We start from the raw sequence: 21,950 nt of genomic DNA on the forward strand, positions 1-21,950 counted from the left end.
TGGTACTTGACTCTTACCGCCTTCCTCTGCGGTCCAGAGATCCTGCTGAGGAAGACAGGGCAGAGGCTGTTATTTCAGGTACCCACAGCTGTACCCAGCCCTCTTTCTGGCCCTTCTCCCACCACCACAGGGCTGGCAAAGCCAGTCCCCCATACAGCAAGGGATGTACTTGACCTAGTTTGAGCCCAATAAATTTGTGAAAGGAAGGCTGCCCGAGTTTCTGGGATGGAGTGTTCACAGTGATTTTTATAGACCAGAGGAAAGCAGACAGTAACCTCACCATGACAGACAGGCTGTGCATGTAAGGGGATGTTTTTACCCCTCTTCCTTTCTCTTCCTGCAGTCCAGAGCTGGTGCAGGAAGAGCAGGTGAGGAGTGAGCACCAACCACATTATCCTTCCCTCTCCAGAGCTGTGTGTGGTGGTGGAGCTTTAAATCAAATGATTAAAACTTTAATAACATCAGGTTTTAACAAAGCCTTTACTTCAGTTACAGATTGCACTGAGAGCTTGACGACAGCCGCCGTCCAGTGGGAAGCTACATTCAATAGAGCAAGTACGGTTGGCACAGTCACTGGAGAAATAGAACTAGTGGATGTTTGTATCTCCAGTTGATACTTCTTAAACAAATGGGTTACTTAAGCATTATAAAACAGGCTGAGAACTAAGTGTGCCCTCTGTACTGGGGGAGGAGGCAGGTTGGAGCAAAAACAGCAGTGTGAGCATGGTCCCCACCTTTCAGGCTAGGCCATAGGGTCCAATAATCCCTGGGGGCAGAATTCTCAGGCCGGCATCTTCTTAATTAGCTGGAGGACAAAAGGAGCAGAGCATTCTGACCCGGTTGTTGTTTTTTTCCCTATTCCCTAACCTGGCCGCTCCTGGTTGCTGCCTTCTTTTCTAAATGGTTACACTTGCTTTAATGTGCTCTTGATTTTGTCAAGTGTTCTCCTTTCTGAAAGCCAAGTTTTGGAAATTAAGTTTCTAACCACATGATCAGAGCAACCCTTTTCCCCATGGGATCGACACTGAAGGAACATGATTTCATATACCCAAAGGTGGTTACAAGCTTTATTTGGGCAACAAACTCCTTTATAAACCAAATTTTAAAAAAAAAGCATTTTATGGACCCTCTAGAAAACTATACATACACAATTTTGCATTTAAGAATGTATAGCCTTTTGATTGCTAATGACCAAAGTATTGATTTTTCAAAAATTACACATAATTTAGATGGAATAATTTTATTTAGAAAAAAAATTGCTCATTCAGATTCTATTCTAGACTAGACTACAGTTTGCAAGTCACAAGCACAAAAGAGCTGGTTAGGGTCTTAGTGCTGAACAAAAGGACAACCGTCAAAGAGAGAACTTCAGCAGCCTATTGAAAAGGAAATGCTAGCAAATGAAGTGGAATAAAAATGTTATTATATTCCATACATTCACAGGTCACTCCCAGATTTAGTGCGCTTGTTTAGCTTAGACCATATGGTAAGTTTGTAGCTCTCCTTCTCTGTTGTCCCAGACATGTGTCACAATGCTGTTCCTAACAGTGCAGCCTGGTAACCAGTCGCTACTTGGCTATTTTCTAGCTGGGACAGACATTCACCCCTGCTTTCTCAGAATTTTCAAGTACTTCCCATTACATAAGAAATCACCATTCTATTGTAGGGCTCCACTGATTTTTCTCATCATGACCCCTATCCTTTTCACTTAAGTTTGTGAAGTGGACCTTCAACTAGCAAACTTCTGTATAGACTGGTATGATCCTGAAACCGTAACTTTTCCTTCTTTGACCAGAAGGTACTCATTGCACATGCTTCAGAAATGTCTTTGTTCTCACAGGGCATGCTGGTTGACACAAGCCCACCTGCCCACAGTAAAAGTGCTTCATAACCTTGGTGCGACCTGTGGGGAGCCCGGTCAGTTTATCGCATGTGGCCGGCCTTGGCCTCAGGAGATTCAGCAGCTGAGTGACTCCTAGGCTCCATGCCCCGCCCGGCTGGGGCACTTGATCCAGTTGGTGCTGTGCTGCTTGGCCTCCGAGGCGCTCACTTGAGCCTCTCTGCATCTGAGGGGGGCTGTTGCACGTTTACCTCCCTTACATATATATTCCTGTTCCTATCACAAGTCCATTTTGAAAAGTTCACCACCCCCTTTGCTGAAATAACTAAAGTGCAACCTTGTTTTCACTATCAGGCACTGAAAAGCAACAGGTTTAACTTTCGAAATATATTTCCTTTACTCTTGGTATTTGTAATATGCCTGCAATTACAAGTAGCAAACACAAAACAAAGATGAGGGCAGAAGGCACAGAATGAGAATTTTACCATTTACTTTTATAGGAACACTGAATGAAACCAAACCAAACAAGCCCACAGCCAATTTTGTTTACAAATCAGCCGCCTCTGCACTAGGCAGTCAGTCCTTAAAGTTGGAAACCCAATGTATTAACCACCATGTCTAAAGTCACAGTACACCTGTGTCAGAACCAGAGCTGTCATGTTACATCAGAAAATCTGTGGCCTCAGAAGACAACTCACCACAATGCTTCCAGTTTTCCTGAGAACACCACCAATTCCAGGAACACAAACTCAGAACAGTACTTGAAACTGAGCAGAATGCTATACAACTTACATGGAATAAATATTAGCCAGAAAAATACCTTAGAAAACATTTTTTTCTTGTGGATGCCAAGAGACTTTTAAGCTATATTAAGGAATTCTCAATCATATTCAAACTGCAGAGCCAACATCAGCTAATATTATTTTCTAATTATATCTTAAAAGAAAAAAAAATGATTTTGTTATATTGACAGGATCCTCCAAAGTTAAATATTAACATCTTTTTATCTCTTATGAGAACTCTACTGTAAACATACCTTATCATAGAAATAATTCAGTACACATTACAAAATGTTATAAAGAAAACAAATCTATTCTTAACCCACATTCTTCATCCACAAAGGTTTAATGACTAAAATAACACAACAGAATGAACAAATGTTTTATTGGCATGTTCATTGTTGTAAACAGTATCTGGCATGAAAAAGTTTTACCAAAACCCTTTTTATTGATTTTTATAAATTAAACAGCATTTTCAAAATTTACGTATAACTGTGTTCATTGAATAGTTGTATTTAGCAAAGCAAAAACTTGCTGACTCTAAAAGACTTTGCAATGAAATCATGTTGATTGCATCAGCCTGTGCTATGACCTGACTTATTAGCAAGTTTATTCAACACGATGTTAAGACATTTCCCCAAAGTTAAACTACATGTAACTACAAATCAACTCCAAAAATTAAAGTGGGACTTACAAGGGCTCTATAAGATTCAAACTTGAAGTATATTTTCAAAAATAATGTACAAAAAGAAATGAAATTGAAGCTGAACAGAAAAACCTCATTAACAAGGGCAAATACAATCGTATGGGACTCAGCACTGAGGAACTTCACTGAGGAGCACATTTACAGAGGCTGCAATACTTCTCAATGTACACAAATGTACATCATGAATGATATGTGGGAAGAACCACCATGGGAAATAGAACTGCAATTATAACTCAATAGGATCATTTTTATTTACATGCTGACTGAACGAGTGAAACGTACTCTCTACATCCATAACTTAAGTACAGTTATAATTACAGTGTTCAGCAATTTGAGTTGTCATCTGCTGTGAGTGGTCTAAGGGAAACGTTTTGATGTTCCAGAATAATGTTCTTTATATATACTTCGCAAATAATGAAACAAAAAAACACAATTTCACAATTCTTTACTGGGTTATGGCTGGTTCTACGAATTTCTTTCTTCAGCTCCTATTTTTGCTGCTTTCCAAGAGTCAACACACGTTGCATTTACTTAGGAATTGTCAATGAGGTAATGTGTGCATCAGTGAAATAAACAGAAAATTCATTCATTCATGGCCTTTGCACAGCTTTTATTATTAAGCTATCAGCATCCTGTTCGAGGCTAGTTTTACTAGCGGCTATGTGCACATGTGTCCGCAAAAAAGACGTTTACTCATTCCCCTTCCCCCTTTTCTAGTAGCAGGTTTTGCTTTTTGTTTTTATTTTTTTGCACATCCCTTTCACTTTACAGTACATTTGACTATAGTGCACAACATGATTCCAAGTCAAAACAGTGGCCCACTGGGCACTGAGCTTCTGATTGGTGAAGGGCAGTCCAATCAGTGCTGGTGTCGCGGGGTTACCCCTAACCATGTCCGGCCATAATGGCACTACACAGTAGCAGTGAACCATCTAATTAAAACCAAAATCCCCCAGGGAAAATGCTACACTAGCAGAGTCAGTCTTGAGTCAGATCTTTATTTGGTGCTCCATCCAGATATATTTTTAGTGCTTTCTCTTTCCGAGGTGAGTATGTTACACGATGTCCTGTTTTCTGGAGTCGACTGCTTTCTTTTTTCATCAGTTCATTTCTTTGTTCATCCGTCAACTCCATTAATTCTTCTGTTTTATCCCTACATTTAAAACATTAATAACATAATATTAGGCCATCTGCCTCTATTAATTTATGCTTGGATGCTATAAAGCTCCTCAACGAGAAAATGAAATCTGATGTCACCGTTGAAATTAATCTCATATACTAAGATGTAGATTTCTAATGTGTTTATTAGCATAGCAATTGCTTCTAAAATGGTATAATTTCAATGTTATTAGTATAATAGCTGTCATTTATTGAACCTAAAACATAAAAACTAGCACTATACCAGTTTTTTAAAATGCAATAGCGAATTCTCATAAAATCTTGCAAGATGACATCACTGTCACCACTTTACAGAGGAGTTAGGTAAATAACAAAGCTAAATTTAAAACTGTATCTTCCAGGCTCTAAAATGACTTCTCTTTCCTCTCTATCTGTGTTGTCCAACATGTTAGCCTGGAGCCACACGTGCCTACTGATCGCTTGTTGATCGGTGGTGCCTGATCTGAACTGAAATGTGCTAAAAGTGTAACAAACACATAATATTTCTAAGAAGTACTAAAAAAAAAACAATGTAAAATACTTCATAAATGATTTTTAAACACTGATTACATGTTATAATCACAATGTTTTGGACATAGTGGATTAGAAATATTCTATTAAAATTAATATTCCGTTTCTTTTTACTTTGTAAAATGTGACTACTAGAAAATTTCAAAATGAAATGTGTGGCTCTCATTGTATTTCTATTGGTCAGGGATGGTCTATAATATAGACTCTATATCAGGGGTCTCAAACATGTGGCCCGCGGGCGCATGCGGCCCGCCGAACAATTTTGTGCGGCCCCCAGACTAATCCACGAAGTTCAAAATATTTTGGATAAAATTAAGTAAGCCTAGGGGCCTACTTGTATTTTTCATTTCTCTAGCATCCTAGCTAGATATTAGCTTAGTTAACAGCAGTTGTGATGCGAACTACAGTTTCTGGTCGTTTTGTGACACTGAGTAAACTGCATGTACGATTGTGCTTGTTGTACTGATTTTTTTTTGTTTTCAACTGCAGTGAGAAAAGTGTTGTGTAACAGTTGCCTTTTGTAGACCTAGTGCGGCCTGCCGAACGGCTGTGATCTTGCTCTGCGGCCCACAGCTGAGTTGAGTTTGAGAGCTCTGCTCTATATCATAACAGTAGTAAAGGTATTTATAGAAAACAAGACATTTATGCAAAACAAAAATGTTCTATCCCCAGAAATAAAACATTATGCATGTTTACCTATAAAATAAGACTGCACCATCATCACAGATATAAAGAGGCCAGACATTCAGGGTAGAAACCTTAGGATTCCAGTCCAAATCCTGATGAATGTCAAGGACAGAAATATCGCAGGGAAAAGTTCCTCTACCCTAAGGAAAAAAGAATGAAGGAATAAACCACGCCATTAACCACGTTTAATGAGCACTAGTAACCCGATGCAAACATTCTCAGAGCTTTACCTTGGCAAATTCAATATTTTCCAAAGGAATTCCACTGATTTCACAAAGCTGTAAAAGGAAACATTATAGAGGTTCATTTAAAATAAAGATTTGCTTTAAAAAGTTACTTTCTTTTTACCCAGCATAGAAATAGCTTTTTTTTAAAAGTAATATATGTTTGATATAACAATTCAGGAAAAAAGCAGAAAGTGAAATTCTCTACTCCACAAATGCCATGTCCCAGAAATATCAATTCAGTACATCCCTTCAGGACCTCTTCCTATGCCCCTATGAACTATATGCAGACATGTCTAAATGCACAAACTTTATTTATAAAGTATCTCTATATAATACCTTTATTCTGTGAAAATAATCATCCTGTTATAAGAACAGAGTGTGGAGCAACCGCACTCTCTTCAATAGCTGAACTACTTTATTTCCAACTGATGGACATTGAGCCTGTTTTTAATTTTTCCCAGTCACAGTGCTATACTAGACACCTCCATGAATATCCTTCTATGCTTCTGCAACTACTTGTCTGGATTGAGTTCTTAGATATAGAATTGCACATGTGGAATGTTGAAAATGGCAAACTGAACCCTGAAAACTTCTTATCAATTTAACCACTGATCAAAGGTGTATGATATTGCCTGTTACCTTGACGACTTTAGGTATTGATTTTCTAAATCTTCATCAATTTAAGAAGTGAAAATGCTGTTGTTTAATTTGTATTTCTTCAACTAATTGCCTATTCATGTTCTTTACCTATTTTAAAATTATATTATTCATCTTTTCCTTATTAATGTAGTGGCTCCTTATAAATTATGGACGTCATGTTTCACATATGTTTCAAATATTTTGTCCTTTATTTTTAACTTGATCGGTTGTTTTAAAAAATAATTGTTTTTGGCTGTACAGAAGCTTTAACTTTTATGTAGTTTGTCTTTCTTTTTTAGCTTCTGGTATGCTTACAAACTATCTTTCGCTGTCCAGGATTATAAAAATATTTTCATCTAGAATATTTATCATTGTATTACATTTTTAATATGAATTTAATACATTTAGAATTTATTTTTGTGTTTGGTGTGAAGTATCAAAATAAATTTTTTTCTAACATGCCAGTTGTCCTAGTACCATTTATAAGTAATTCACTCTTGCTTCAGATACTTAGAATCCCTACCTTTAAAATAAAACATTCAAAAGAGAGCTTCATCTGGATTCTCTATTTAATTCTACCTTCCTCACTTGTTTTGTTTTGTTTTTTAAAATATATACTTTGGTAACTTCTAACTAATCCTAACTACTTAGGACAAAGCTGATCCAAGTAACAGAAAGTAAGGTTTCACTGTGATGACCAGAGAAGCCAATGTTATTTTTCAAGGCCTCAGGACCCCTAAACAACAATTAAAATGGAGTCAAGGTGTCACAAAATGTGACAGAGACAAAGAAGGAAAGGTTGCTGCCTGAGTATTTGGAATTCACTTTTTAGGCTTTTCTTAGTGAGCACAGAGCAAAATCTGAAACGTACACTAGCTTACTTGGCTAACTGAACTTACCTTTTCTCGCAACTCATCAACACTGCTGCTTTCCAACACCACCTCCTGGAAGGGATCCAACTTCATCTCTGAAGGCCTCCACCGTCGTGACAAAACTGCCAGCTGTGACATGGATTTCATTTTCTCCACCCCTATGAACATGCAAGATTAGGCTATCACTGTATTATCTCTTGAAGTTCATAATTCAACATTTTGTATTTTGCCTGGGCTAAACAGAAAGACTTAAACTTTAAGTGTTACTTTTAAAAAGTGGACATAAAAGGGCCCTGGACAGTTGGCTCAGTGGTTTAGCGTCAGCCTGGCGTGTGGAAGTCCCGGGTTTGATTCCCGGCCAGGGAACACAGGAGAAGTGACCATCTGCTTCTCCATCCTTCCCCCTCTCTTTCCTCTCTGTCTTTTCCCCTCCCGCAGCCAAGGCTCCATTGGAGCAAAGTTGGCCCAGGCACTCAGGATGGCTCCACGGCCTCCACCTCAGGCGCTAGAATGGCCCCAGCTGCAATGGAGCAATGCCCCAGATGGGCAGAGCATCGCCCCCTAGTGGGCGTGCCGGGTGGATCCTGGTTGGGCACATGTGGGAGTCTGTTTCTCTGCTTCTCCGCTACTCACTTCAGAAAAATTAAAAAAATTAAAAAATAAAATAAAATGGGCATAAAAAAAACCAATTATGCCCAGGAGTTTTTGAGAATTAAATATTTACTCTTCCCTCTAGTCTCAAAGATAATTCCTAACTCTTCTGCAAGCTCTCTTTCTACCAGTATTCCTAATTTTACTCTCTCCTGACTTCCGCTGTGCACTGTTCTAACAATTACTCTCTTTTCTGGATTTTCCAATCTTTCCTGCTCTATTGGCTATTGTCCACAGTCTAAAATCATAATCAAATTGTCTTCACTTTACCCCCTTTTCTCACTCAAGCTATCACAAATCCTTGCTCTTTACATTTGCACCCAAAGTTATTGATTCTTCAAAACCCAGGTTTGCCTGGGTTTATGTGGTGGCATGGTAGACATAACATTGACCTGGGACGCTGAGGTCCTAAGTTTGAAACCTCAAAGTTGCTGGCTTGAGCATGGGGTCACTGGCTTGAGCATGAGATTACACACATGACCCCAAGGCCGCTGGCTTGAGCAAGGAGTCACGGGCTTGGCTACAGCCCCTCAGTCAAGGCATGTTAACGTATGAGAAAGCAATCAATGAACAACTGAAGTGCTGTAACTACGAGCTGATGCATCTTATCCCTCTTCCTTCCTGTCTGTCTCTCACTAAAAAAAAAAAAAAAAAAAAAAAAAAAAAAATCCAGCTCAACTCAATTGTCACCATCTTCTGGTATATACCAGAACAAATTATACTGATTTGGTCATTAGTACCTATCATTTTGGAATTATAAGTTTTGAATTCTGGTTCACCCACTGGCTATATACATCTGGAGGACAATCACTAGTTTTTAATCACTTTTATAGCACCAGATATTAACAGTGTCTTGCAAATTACAGATCAATAAATGCTTCTTAGATTTAATTTCATGAATTACTTCTTACTCAACTATTTGATGCTAAAATATATACTGGAATGATACTGATTCAGGTATCCACCTTTCAGTATATTTTCTGCTAATCCATACTCAATCTTTCCTAAGAAGGATGACTTCTATGTTATTCATGATCTCTTCCTGGCCTACCCAGACACAGTGATTATTCCCTATAAGTCCCCAGGCTCTGAGAGAAGAATGTTTCTACATATGATTGTGATAGTTTTCAGAGGGCTCAGTAATACTCTTTATCTTTTTCAGGCTATTTCAGGTCTAATTTGTTTTAAATTTCTAATTTAGTTTAAAAGGTTAAAATCCTGAATTGACAAGTTATGGGGAGACAAGGAAACATGATACTGTATGCTATTGTGTGTAAGAAAATATTAGAAGTTTTCTGTAAAAAGTACTAAAAATACAACCTTGAAATGGCCACTTCCCTGTAAGAAGGCAAATGGGATCCACAGAAAAGATGGAAGAAACTCATTATTAGATTAAAAACCTATAGACTTCTATTAATTCTAGGGTATTTCTAACTGATATCCCCCCAAATACTGGTAATACCATCAAGAACTTCAAGAAAAACCTCCCAGTTGCTGGAAATATTAATATCTTCTTCATAAATATGATAATCCAAAAAGACAGTGCCAGGATTCTTCCATGTTTTTTTCCTTAGACGAAACCTACAAATGTGATAAGACATTTTTAAAGTACTATAATTTGAAATTCTTGATTTAAAAAAATGACATAAATCTGATATCAAGAAAAAAAAGAATTATGCTTAAGTGGTTATTCATTAAAATCTAGGGAAAAATAAAATGCTTCTAATACTTCAAATTTAGCAATATTCTACAGAGGAAATTCAAATACAATATTAGTTTTTTGCTTGGTTCCATTAAACTAATTTGCAGTACTTGAATTCTGAATACTACAGGAATTTTTAATTCTTTCAGTTTAGAAAATCATCCAATCTATATCATTTGGCCACACAGTCTTTCTTTGAATCACTGATGACACTAATTTTACTTTACCTGTCAATACTGAGCTCTAAACCACACTGCTCCCTGAGTTGAGGAATTAATTCCTCTTTTGATTGCCGTACTGTCATTCCTTTAGCAAACACAGCATCTAGCAGAAACTTGCATGGCTGGAAACATAAATAATTAGAACTTTAGTTATATATTAAAATAAGGATTAACAAGATATTTAATTTGTACTTTATACTATGACAATTATGGGCCTGAGTTTAGATGTCTAAGATATCTCCCAAGGTTCCACAGTTTTCCCATCTATAAATTGGAGAGTCTTCCTTACAGAGAGTCCTTATAAAGATTAAGATAACACATTCCTATTTTCCTTTTTTAAATAAAGCGATCACAATTTTGAAAATTAAAAAGAATCACTTTTATGAATTAAAATAAGGGAAATGCATACTAATTCTCTAAGCATACTCACTGTCTCAAAACAGACATAATATCCACAAACCCCATACCTGGAAGAAACAGCTAAGTCAAAATGACTGTAATAGATCACATACGTATAAGAGATATGATTGGTGCCCAATAAATCGCTGAAAGAATGAAGGAATTTCATGAAAAATTTATCCCCTTATTGGCTATTCGTTTTTCACATTTGTCTATTTCCCCCCCAAAATATTATAAACATCCTGAAAATAGGATCTTTGCTCTATACTTCTGGATATTCACCACAACTTAAGTATTTTATTGATTACTCCCTAAAAAACAGGCTGGTTAGATACTTAATCCACCATTTACAAGACGTATGACTCTGTGCAAGTTACTTCTCTGTACCTCAGTTTCATCTATAAAATGGGAATAATAAATAGTAATTACAGAGTTAATTGATGAGGATTAAAGGAGTTAATACTTCCAAGCACTTAGCGCACATGACAAACACTAGATAAATGCTTGTGAAGTAGTGAAATGATACTCGGAACATAAAAGGAACCCATATAGTCTGTAGGTCAACTGCTATCCACCTGTAATATATTATATAATCTTCCCAGAAAACAAGCAGCAGAAAATCCCCTTTTAAAAGCAGGAATTTTTTGCCTCACCCTGGCATTTGTAGTAATGCTTTAGAGCAGGGGAATGATAAGAAATGACCTGAGAGCCACACTCATTCCCTGCTTGTTTTTATAAACAAGACTTCAGTGGGACATAGCCACTCACACTGGTTTTATGTACTGTCTCTGTCTGCTTTCGTGCTGTAACAGTAGCACTGAGTAGTTACAACAGAGGCAGTATGGCCTGCACAGCTAAAGGATATCCTAGAAAAAGTGTGCTGACCTCTGCTTTAGAGAGGTTAAAAAAAAAAGACTAGTAATAAAATTTCTGCATTGTATGCAAAGATTACCTTAATTTGCTCTTAAGTACATTACTTACCTCTTGTTCATTGACTAGAAGCTGGTACACTTTAACTCTGTATTCTCCTTTTTTAAGTGCTCTCCCCAGTCTAATTGTAATCTATAAATTAAAAAAAAATTTTTAGATGACATTCTCAGCAGAACAACCCATTCTCACCCATTGTTTAGGTGGTTTTCCAAAATTCTCAAGATAATTGGCTCATTAAGAACAGGTATATCTTTTACCTCTGATTCCCCAGCACCTAGAACAGTAACTGACACAGTTAACATTTAAGAAGTGTCTGTTAGATGAGTGAAAGAACAGCAACAAATAACCACTAAACATCAAAGAAAAATTACCCTTTTAGGGTATCTATGTCACCTTACTTGGATGTAGTGCAAGAAGTTCTCATATTTATCACTTAAAAGACTAATTGTTCAAAAATTATTTTAATCAACCTTATTGTCATCTGAAAATGACGAAAGTGTCTCATTCAGTCGGACGCTCTCAAACTCTTGATTGCTGGCATATACTCGAAAGACCTTGAAGTGAGAGGACAACACTCCAACAAAAGGCTCTAACTGTTGTTTGAAGGCAGCCAGAGTAATTCTTTTATCAACATGCACCATCAACCCTAAGCACACACAAGAAACAAAACAGAAACAAAACTGTAGAGGAAACTTCTTAAGAGTATAAATAAAACATCATATGCTTATTATTTTACTGTGAGCAGGAAATAAGTTACTCTTTTCAAAAAGTTACTTGACTTTTAGCTAATATACATTAGATGGACAAAATATATGGACACTGAGTATATGATAGGTATAATCTGACGGCTTTAAATGTGCTAAGAGCCTGATCTGTGGTGGTGTAATAGATAAAGCATTGACCTGGAATGTGGAGGTCGCTAGTTCAAAATCCTGGGCTTGCCTGGTCAAGGCACATACAGGAAGTAACTTCGAGTTGATGCTTCCCAGTTCTCTTCCACCTTCTCTCTCTCTCCTCTCTCTAAAAATCAGTAAATAAAATCTAAAAAAATAAATGTTCTGAGATATTTAAGTGCTTATTTATTTTGGATGCTGACTTAAAAAAAAACTTCCAGGGCCTGCCTGATAGAGCTTCAGACTGGGATGCGGAGGACTCAGGTTTGAAACCCCAAGGTCGCCAGCTTGAGCACAGGGTCGCTGGCTTGAGCATGGGATCAGACATGATCCCATGGTCAGTAATTTGGGCCCAAAGGTCATTGGCTTGAGCCCAAGGTCGCTGGCTTGAGCCCAAGGTCACCGGCTTAAGCAAAGGGTCACTTGCTCTGCTGTAGCCCCTTAGTCAAGGCACATATGAGAAAGCAATCAATGAACAACTGAACTAAGGTGCCACAATGAAGAATTGATGCTTCTCAATTCTCTCCCTTCCACTGTCTGTCCCTCTCTGTCTTCACAAACAAAATAAAACAAAACTTCTAGGAACTCTTTTCAAATACATACATTCCTAGTTCTGCCAGTAAAGCACAGGCTCTGGCTAGATTCCAACCCTATCTCTTGTGCTTCCTAGACATGGAGCAAGCTGCCAGCCTCCACACCTCCCTTTCTTCAATTGAAAAATGGAGATAGTAAAAGTACCTACACCTCAGAATATCGCATTGAATTCTGTGAGGTAATATAGTTATTATGCTTTTAGTACAGTGCCAAGTATATAGTAATTGCCTCAAATTTTATTAGTAAATCTAGTTCTGGGATTTCCACTAGAAAACAAACAAACAAACGTATCAAGACATGGTTGGACTGTAACAGAAACAGTATCTAAGTGGATCAGAAACTCCCACCTCCTCTGAGCTTCAATTTACACTTTCTTGGCACTGTAATGAATTATCTTTAGGGACTTTCATTTTTTTCTAATACCTATTGTTTTAATCTTTTGTCCTTTATTTTGAGCCACTCATGAACAAACTTCTGGGATAGTTCAATATTTATTCTGGTGTTTATAGTCTTCCCACATCTGTCTCTTTCTCTTGTTACAGGCGGTGCACATTACAGCTTAATGTGCACCGCGGGAGGCCCACAGTTCCCTGCAGCCCTAAGGCTCTCTCTAGGCTAGGCCTTGGTCTTCTGAGAAATTTACCATATTTTTTTGCTCCATAAGACACACCTGACCATAAGATACATCCAGGGTTTTAAGAAGGAAAATAAGAAAAAAAAATCTGAACCAAATGATGTGTTAAGATATTTAATAAAATACCGTATTTTTCGCTCCATAAGACACACTTTTTCCCCAAAAAAGTGGAGGGGAAAATGTCCATGCGTCATATGGAGCAAAAAATACGGTACATCAAAAGTCAAGGATGAGACCCTAATAACACAGCTGGTTTATGTCCCCAGGTCATCCTAATTTGGGGGATGGATTTTTCTGAAAATGAATGTTCATTTACTGTTTTCCTGGTTATTAAATAAAAATCACTATAGAAAATGTCACAAGTATCAATTAGATGAAATACAAACAGGATTAAAAATAATCCATTTCTAAGCTTTAAGGAGTGCCCTAAATATTAATAACCCAACTTTTAGAAAACAAGCCTCTATTTACACTATTCAGGAAGATACTAAATTTCTTGAGAGAAGTGTGCAATGAAAACAATTACTTGATTAGAAAGCAGAAGCCTAATGGCTGAATTTCAGTTTTGCACTTTAGTCTGATAAATGGCTATAGATATAGGGAGGCCATCCAATCTCTCAGAGCCTCAGTTTTCCTGTGGGTTCATTATACCAATCTTACTCAGTATCCCACCATTCTTCTTATCTACCTCTTCAAAATGAAGAATTCAGTCTCTTTGCAGAATAACTATCTTTAGGGTTTCCCTCTTTTTTTCCTTTCTTTTATGTATTTCTTGAGTAAAGTGGTAACCAAAATTATACAAAGGAATTTCTGTGCAAATGCACTACATTTTCATTACTTTTACCTCCTGTTTATACCCAAGTGCCTGCAAGCTACAGTAGGTCCAACTGGAACAGCATTTTCAGAAAAAGCTATATAATTACTCCCTGTAACAATTCCTAAATTATAGCAGATAACTTAAAGACCACTATTTTAAGGGCAGTTCGGTTATTACCTAAATGAATTGCCTATACTATACACAGAGTGTCACTATTCAGTTTCAAATTCTTTTTTTTTTTAAAAAGACAGAGTCAGAGAGAGGGATAGATAGGAACAGACAGACAGGAACAGAGAGAGAGATGAGAAGCATCAATCATCAGTTTTCCATTGCGACACCTTAGTTGTTCACTGATTGCTCTCATATGTGCCTTGACCATGGGGCTACAGCAGACCGAGTAACCCCTTGCTCGAGCCAGCGACCTTGGGTCCAAGCTGGTGAGCTTTTTGCTCAAACCAGATGAGCCCACGCTCACAAGCTGGCGACCTCGGGGTCTCGAACCTGGGTCCTCGCATCTCAGTCTGATGCTCTATCCACTGCACCACCGCTTGGTCAGGACGGTTTCAAATTCTTTGTAGCTATTTTACCTTGCCATTTCATCACTCTGAAGTACCTGTATTATTTATTATTCACCATCCACGTTCCCCAGGCACCTACTCTCAGGTCACTGAGAAACTGAGATAAATCAGACTTACTACAGACTCCTGAAACTGCTGCTATAAACCCTACTTCCCTCTCTCCAAGCCAGTTCTCTAAACATGAAAAGGCATTTTGCAGTTTTCACTTTTTCAAACTAGCCTTCTTTATGGCTTCTAGAAGCCTACATAAATTGTAGTAAATGGCTTCTCTTCGTCATCATGTTTATTATTTCAATGAATGCTAGTAAAGTAGCCCACTATGAATTTTCCAAAAAGGTTAAAAAGGCCAACACTCTCCTTTTAAAAGATTTCACTAACCATTCTAAAATGGAAATGATATTCTTCAGACTATAATTCTAAGTATTCCCACTAAATCCTTCTTAAAGTTGAGGCTACATGCAAATTTTCAAGACACTATTTTAAAACAAACCACTTAAAAAATGTCTAACCTTTTTCTAAAAAGGAGCTACTTTCATTTATTTATTGATGGATTTTAGAGAGAGAAACAAAGTAGTGGTGGGTGGGTGGGGGGCATGGGAAGCATCAACTTGCTTCTCTGCATCCCTTGACTGGGCAAGCCCAGTGTCTCGGATTGGTAGGCAACCTCAGCATTCCAGGTCGATGCTTTATCCACAGTGCCACTGCAGGTCAGGCAAAAAGGAGCGACTTTTAATTTCTATAATGCTCCCTACGGGTTGAGAATGGTAAGAAAGCACAGTAGCTACTGGCTAATTATCTTGTCTGATGCTATAAGGAAAGGAATAAAGAGTGGTAGCAGTTATGTGGTGGAAGCAGCAATCAGAAAACCTGAGTTTGATCCCAGAAGTGTGACCCACTAGCTATGTGACCTCAGGCAAATTATTTAACCTATTTGAGCCAGTTTCTTCATCAGTGAAAAGCATCCACCAACATCAAATTCACACAGCTACTGAGACCTAAATAACATAATGTGAGTTAATGAGCTTATGAAGTGGATAAAAAAAATAACCTCCATAGAAATCTGAAACATTATTATAGAGTTTCTCTTTCTCCATTTTGGCCCACCAATTCACATTTTCTCATTTCAGTTTCTTCAAGATGTATGTATAAATGTTACATTTCCACTGTTATTTGGACCTAATTAGTTTAAAATGCAAAAGCACCTTTCCTTCTTCTGCCAGGTATGCACTTTTCAGGGGTGTGGGAGGGAGTTGTTTGCACTGCATTGGGGGATGAAGAAAAGCGAGATCAGGATACACAAACAAAAATGTTTTTTTGGGCACTGAATGTAGCATTTTCTAAAGTATGTGTTTGTTTTTTTTTTAATATTATTTACTTTTAAAACTACCATATTTCCCCATGTATAAGACACATAAAAATTTTGGGGCCCAGAAATTGAAAAAAAATGTATTACATAAAGTTATTAAACTCATTATATTCATCATAAAATGCATATAACTCCTCATCCATGCAAGAAAGCGGGAAATGCAAGTAAAATAACCTACAATCACTGTATAAGATGCACCCAGTTTTTAGATCCCAAATTTTTTGGAAAAGGGTGCGTCTTCTACATGGGGAAATACGGTATTTCTTAATTTTTTTTTTTTTTTTTTTACTTAGTACTTTTATCATAATTATTTCATTTTTAAAATATTCTTTTTTTAAAATAATGTATCTCACCAAAGTTTTGAGATCGTTACTATCATAGGTCTAATGTGTTGCACAGGTCTATGAACACTGTTCACAGTAACTGCATTGAAAATAAAAGCTAAGGCGATATAGAGAATAGTCTTATATTCCAGGAAGTTACAGGTGGTCTTAGAACAAAGTACTTAATTCTTAGCTGATTCTTTTTTCACTAAAAATTTAAATAAAATGACAATAAGTGATGCTGTTTCAAGCTGTTTTCAAGTACATACATTTATGTCCTTCCCCAGAACCTTCATCTGCAGCATACGATTCTGCTTTGAAATACATGTACTGTATTTCTCCCCTACTCTTGCCACTCTCATCATATTCACTATCAGTTCCAGAGTCTTCTTCTGCTGTATCCCATGTCTCTTTTTTTCCTTCATTTGCTTTAGTTCTTCTACTACTCGTGATGCTATGAGAGTCAAGTCCATTAGCCAAAGGCATTTGAGCATTATCTGCATTGCACAAAGTGTCACTGCTATGACTGGAGCTAAGAATATCACTGTCCACTGAACTTGTACTCCTGTCATTATTCACATCTGAGTCTGATCGTTCTTCAGACTGAAAATTTTCAGGATCAGAAGTCTGAATGTGGTGTTCAAGTTCTCTATTATCCACTAATGCTGAAGAGTCTCTCTCATTAAGAGGTGATTCAATGTTTTCAAAGTCACTTGTCTCAGTACTTTTGCTGCTGTCCCCATTATCTCCATCTTGCTGCTGCTGTAGTGACAGGCTTTTGAGTTTCTCCGTGCTCTCTTCTAGAATAGCTTCCACAGACTTCAGGCTCCCCACAGGTCCTTTGACTCTTTCACAATCATCATCCACATTGCCAGAATCACCTCCAGCTTTTTGGTATGCTGTCCTTTTGGAATAAGATCCTGGGGATTGTTCAGGTAACAAAACAAATAATCTGATTGTATTTGCATGCCGATCCAGGAGTTTCCATAAATGAGAGTCTGTAAAGGCCATCTGGTAATCCAAAGTCTCAGAACTTTCAACAAACACCTAAATATAAATCAAAGAGTTATACTGCATCACTAATTTCAGTGACATTCTCATTCATTCTAAGGATAATATCATGTCAATACCAGACAGTACATATTAAGTTATAAATTTCAGGCTGTAATGTTTCTAAAGGGCACATTCATTGTTTTTGGAGACTATATAAAAGAAATATTATGTTCATATGTTTATAATTAGCCATAAAACGGTGCTAAAATAGAACACACACACATGCAGATATCTTATGGGTTGTCCATTTTCAGAAAATTTCTGTATCCACATCCTCCTCTTTAGGAAATCAAAGCTTAGTACGAATATAGATTGAGAAACACATATAAAGACATTGTGGGAACGCAAGACCAACATCCAGATTATAGAAAAAAAATCTAATGGACAAATGAGTTGATTCTATAGCAAATTAACTATCAGGAAACAAACAAAAAACATGCAGGGGAATCTTTATATTAAAATAGACTTGAGAGGCCCTGGCTGGTTGGCTCAGTGGTAGAGCGTCGGCCTGGCGTGCGGGGGGACCCGGGTTCAATTCCCGGCCAGGGCACATAGGAGAGGCGCCCATTTGCTTCTCCACCCCCCCTCTTTCCTCTCTGTCTCTCTCTTCCCCTCCTGCAGCGGAGGCTCCATTGGAGCAGAGATGGCCCGGGCACTGGGGATGGCTCCTTAGCCTCTGCCCCAGGCGCTAGAGTGGCTCTGGTCATGGCAGAGCATCGCCCCCTGGTGGGCAGAGCGCCCCCCCCCCCATGGGTGTGCCGGGTGGATCCCGGTCGGGCACATGCGGGAGTCTGTCTGACTGTCTCTCCCCGTTTCCAGCTTCAGAAAAATACAAAAAAAAAAAAAAAAAAAAAAAGACTTGAGAGGCCCTGGCTGGTTGGCTCAGTGATAAAGCATTGACTTAGCATGTGAATGTCTCAGGTTCGATTCCTGGTCAGAATATACAAGAGAAGTGTCCATTTGCTTCTTGCCCTCTACCTTCTCTCTCTTCCACTCCTGCAGCCATGGCTTGACTGATTCGAGCACAAAGGCCTGGGCACTGAGGATGGCTCCATAGAGCCTCCACCTCAGGAGCTAAAAATAGCATGGTTATGAGCACGGCTCTAGGTAGGCAGAGCATCACCCCAGTAGGGGTTGTCAGGTGTATCCTCACCAAGGCACATGCAGGAGTCTATCTCCTCTCCTCTTACTTAAATTAAAAAAAAAGACTTGAGTGATACAGTATGGGCTTTATTTGGATACTGATTTGAACAAACAAATCCTATTAGAAAAAAATTTTAAGAACATTAGGGAAATTTGAACACTGACGAGATATTGGTTGATATTAAGGCATTTCTGTTCATTTTCCTAGTTGTAATAATGTAATTATTATTAATGTTTTTAAAAAGATTTCTCACTTTTACAGATATATATTCAGATTATAGATGAAATTATTTTACGCTGGGGATGTTTTTCAAATAATCTGGGGGAAGTAGGTGCTTGAATACAGATGAAACACAAGTTGATATGATAGAAGCTAGGTGATGAATAAATACATGGGGGGGTCATTACAATATTCTCTTCACTTCTATTTATACTTTAAACTTTCTATAATAAAGCTTAAAAATTGAAATGCATATACACAGATTTGGCAATTATGAATAGTGCTTTGAGTTTTGAATAAAAACAAAACTATTATTCAATAAATGTTACACATCAGGACTAACAGTTAACCATTTAAAGAAAAAATATATCTCTTTCACTCCGTAACCTAAACCAGTATTAAGGTAGATTAGAGATTTTAATATTATAAACAAATATACCACTGAAAAGTATTAAAAAGAAAACAGAGATGGCCCTGGCTGGTTGGCTCAGTGGTAGAGCATTGGCCTGGTGTGTGGGTGTTCCAGGTTCAATTCCCGGTCAGGGCACACTGACGCACCCATCTCCTTCTCCACCCCTCCACCTCTTGCTTCTCTCTCTCTGTCTTCCCCTTCTGTAGCCATAGATCTACTGTAATGAGTAGGCTCTGGGTGCTGAGGATGGCTCCACAGCCTCTGCCTCAGGCACTAATAAGAGCTTGGTTGCTGAGCAACAGAGCAACACCCCAGATGGACAGAGCAATGCCCCCTAGTGGGCTTGATGGGTGGATCCCAGTCAGGGCACATGAAGGGGTGTCTGTCTCTGCCTCCCCTCTTACTGAATAAAAAAAAAAATAGAGGAAAATAAAAATTACACATTGGATTAATAAACAATACTAAAAATAGTTAAATAAGATAAAAGACAATGAAGATGAATGAGACTGTAAAAAGCAATATATAAAAGATAACAAACAAGGACATTTTTTAGTGTAATTTATCCAGAGTAAATTAATGGTGTCAGGAACACACAGGAAAAATGATAAATAATGAAACACATGATGATATCAAGAGATAAAACAAAAACATCAACATGAACTTTCTCTTTTCTAACAGATAAATGAGTAGACAAAAAGAATAAGGTTGGGTGAAGCCAATATGATAATTTTCTCTAAACTAGGCATGCCTCCGACTTTCACCATGAAGTACTACTTTATGGGAGAAGCTCAAGAATGAATAAAATTTAGAGGACATAATCATTGTGGATAGAAATCGTTATAAAGGCTTCATTGAAAAGGCAGGGCTAATCTGGGGCTTGAATAAAGCAATGAGGAGGACCAGCAAGACTAAGTCATAGGCCAGAGAAAAGCCAGATCTGACCTGACTACACCAAGGTTAATTATTGGGAGGATGTGAGAATCTAAAGGGTGGATAGCTGAGCTTACAATGTTAAATTTAATTTCATTTGCTATTTACCAGCACAGAAAATAGTAATGAAAAAATAAGAAATACCTTGTTACTTCTTAAAAAGCCTTCAGCTTTCAGGGTTTTACTGGGCACAGTGAGAAGACGCAAATCATTGTAGCAGCGTTCCAGCACTATTCTCATTGTTTCAGCAGGTAAATGGATAGCCTATAATAAAAGTAATTTAATAAAGAAGCACTTTCAGGAATATTTCTGCTTGACTTGGGAATATAAGAAAATAAGACAATGCTGAGTTCTTAAAAACCACAGAAAGAAAATTAAGAGGAAAATAATATTAGTAGAGGTTTAAAAAATTTTAAAGAATCTCTAGAAAAATTATTAGTCTCATTCATTAATAATGCTATAAATTAGGAGAACAAAGTATATACATATGCTCTGAAACTATTTTAAAGGTAATGACTTTTGGCCCTGGCCGATTTGTTCAGTGGTAGAGCGTCGGCCTGGCGTGCGAAAGTCCCAGATTCTATTCCCAGCCAGGGCACACAGGAGAAGTGCGCATCTGCTTCTCCACCCCTCTCCCTCTCCTTCCTCTCTGTCTCTCTCTTCCCCTCCCACAGCCGAGGCTCCATTGGAGCAAAGATGGCCCAGGCGCTGGGGATGGCTCCATGGCCTCTGCCTCAGGTGCTACAGTGGCTCTGGTCACAACAGAGTGACACCCGGGATGGGCAGAGCATAGCCCCCTGGTGGGCATGCCAGGTGGATCCCGGTCTGGCGCATGCGGGAGACTGCCTCCCCGTTTCCAGCTTCAGAAAAATACAAAAGGAAAAAAAAAAAAAGGTAATGATTTTTCACCAAAAATTCTATTTCTCTCAAACTTGCAAAGTAAATGAACAAATATGATTCAAAGAGATAAAATAATTGACTTTTTGGGAGCTGATGTCAAACATCAACCTTTTTTTGTATAACTTCTTGACTTTTCATGGGTTCTTTTGAATTCTGTGAATAATTAATATTTTTACTACATCAATTTTCTTCTGTGTAAAATGAGATTAAATTAGTAGGCAAAATTTAAAGTTATTCTACACACACACACAAAAAAATTTAAAGTTATTCTAGAATTCCATGTCCTTAATTTTTGGTGTTATTTTATGAATTTCACATAAAATAACAGATTTAAATAATTACATTTAAAAATATATAACTGGTTTTCAATACAACTAATGATAACTAATTCCTAGGAAGCCTAGCTTAAACACTGTTACTTCCAGGCACAATGTTTTATTACTGCTTTATTCTCTACAGACATATTTTTTGACAAGAAAATTATTAGCTTCTTCAGGGAAGGGAATGTCACGTGTTTCTTGAATATTCTATACTGAGCAATTAGAGTAATGTAGTTTTTTTTTTAATGAGCAATTTAATCATAAAATATGGCTTCATAATATGATTTGTTTCCTCTAATTGTTACTTTGGCAAAAATGTTAGAAGTCATTTTTTAGCATAATAATTAAAACCCAGCTTCTATATAATACTTTACACAATTTTTTTCACAGAGCAATTTTTTGTTTTATTAATACTACCTGTTAAA

The 21,950-nt window shown here is 37.6% G+C and overlaps 1 protein-coding gene across 3 annotated transcripts in view; it reads right to left on the minus strand.

The window, feature by feature from the left end:
* Positions 1–1,224: 1,224 nt before the first annotated feature.
* USP47 (ubiquitin specific peptidase 47) overlaps positions 1,225–21,950 on the minus strand; it is a 128,977-nt gene continuing 108,251 nt past the window's right edge. For all 3 annotated transcript variants that reach the window (XM_066365610.1, XM_066365603.1, XM_066365619.1), the window contains 10 exons: positions 20,450–20,569; positions 16,817–17,594; positions 11,813–11,988; positions 11,394–11,474; positions 10,020–10,135; positions 9,553–9,671; positions 7,467–7,597; positions 5,932–5,979; positions 5,711–5,841; positions 1,225–4,478 (listed from right to left, as the gene is read on the minus strand). In XM_066365610.1, the coding sequence (XP_066221707.1) occupies positions 4,304–4,478; positions 5,711–5,841; positions 5,932–5,979; positions 7,467–7,597; positions 9,553–9,671; positions 10,020–10,135; positions 11,394–11,474; positions 11,813–11,988; positions 16,817–17,594; positions 20,450–20,569 (1,875 nt within the window). In that variant the 3' untranslated portion in view covers positions 1,225–4,303. The remainder of the gene's footprint in view (positions 4,479–5,710; positions 5,842–5,931; positions 5,980–7,466; positions 7,598–9,552; positions 9,672–10,019; positions 10,136–11,393; positions 11,475–11,812; positions 11,989–16,816; positions 17,595–20,449; positions 20,570–21,950) is intronic.

Source organism: Saccopteryx leptura, chromosome 1 (genome assembly GCF_036850995.1).
Source record: "Saccopteryx leptura isolate mSacLep1 chromosome 1, mSacLep1_pri_phased_curated, whole genome shotgun sequence".
Taxonomy (NCBI): domain Eukaryota; kingdom Metazoa; phylum Chordata; class Mammalia; order Chiroptera; family Emballonuridae; genus Saccopteryx; species Saccopteryx leptura.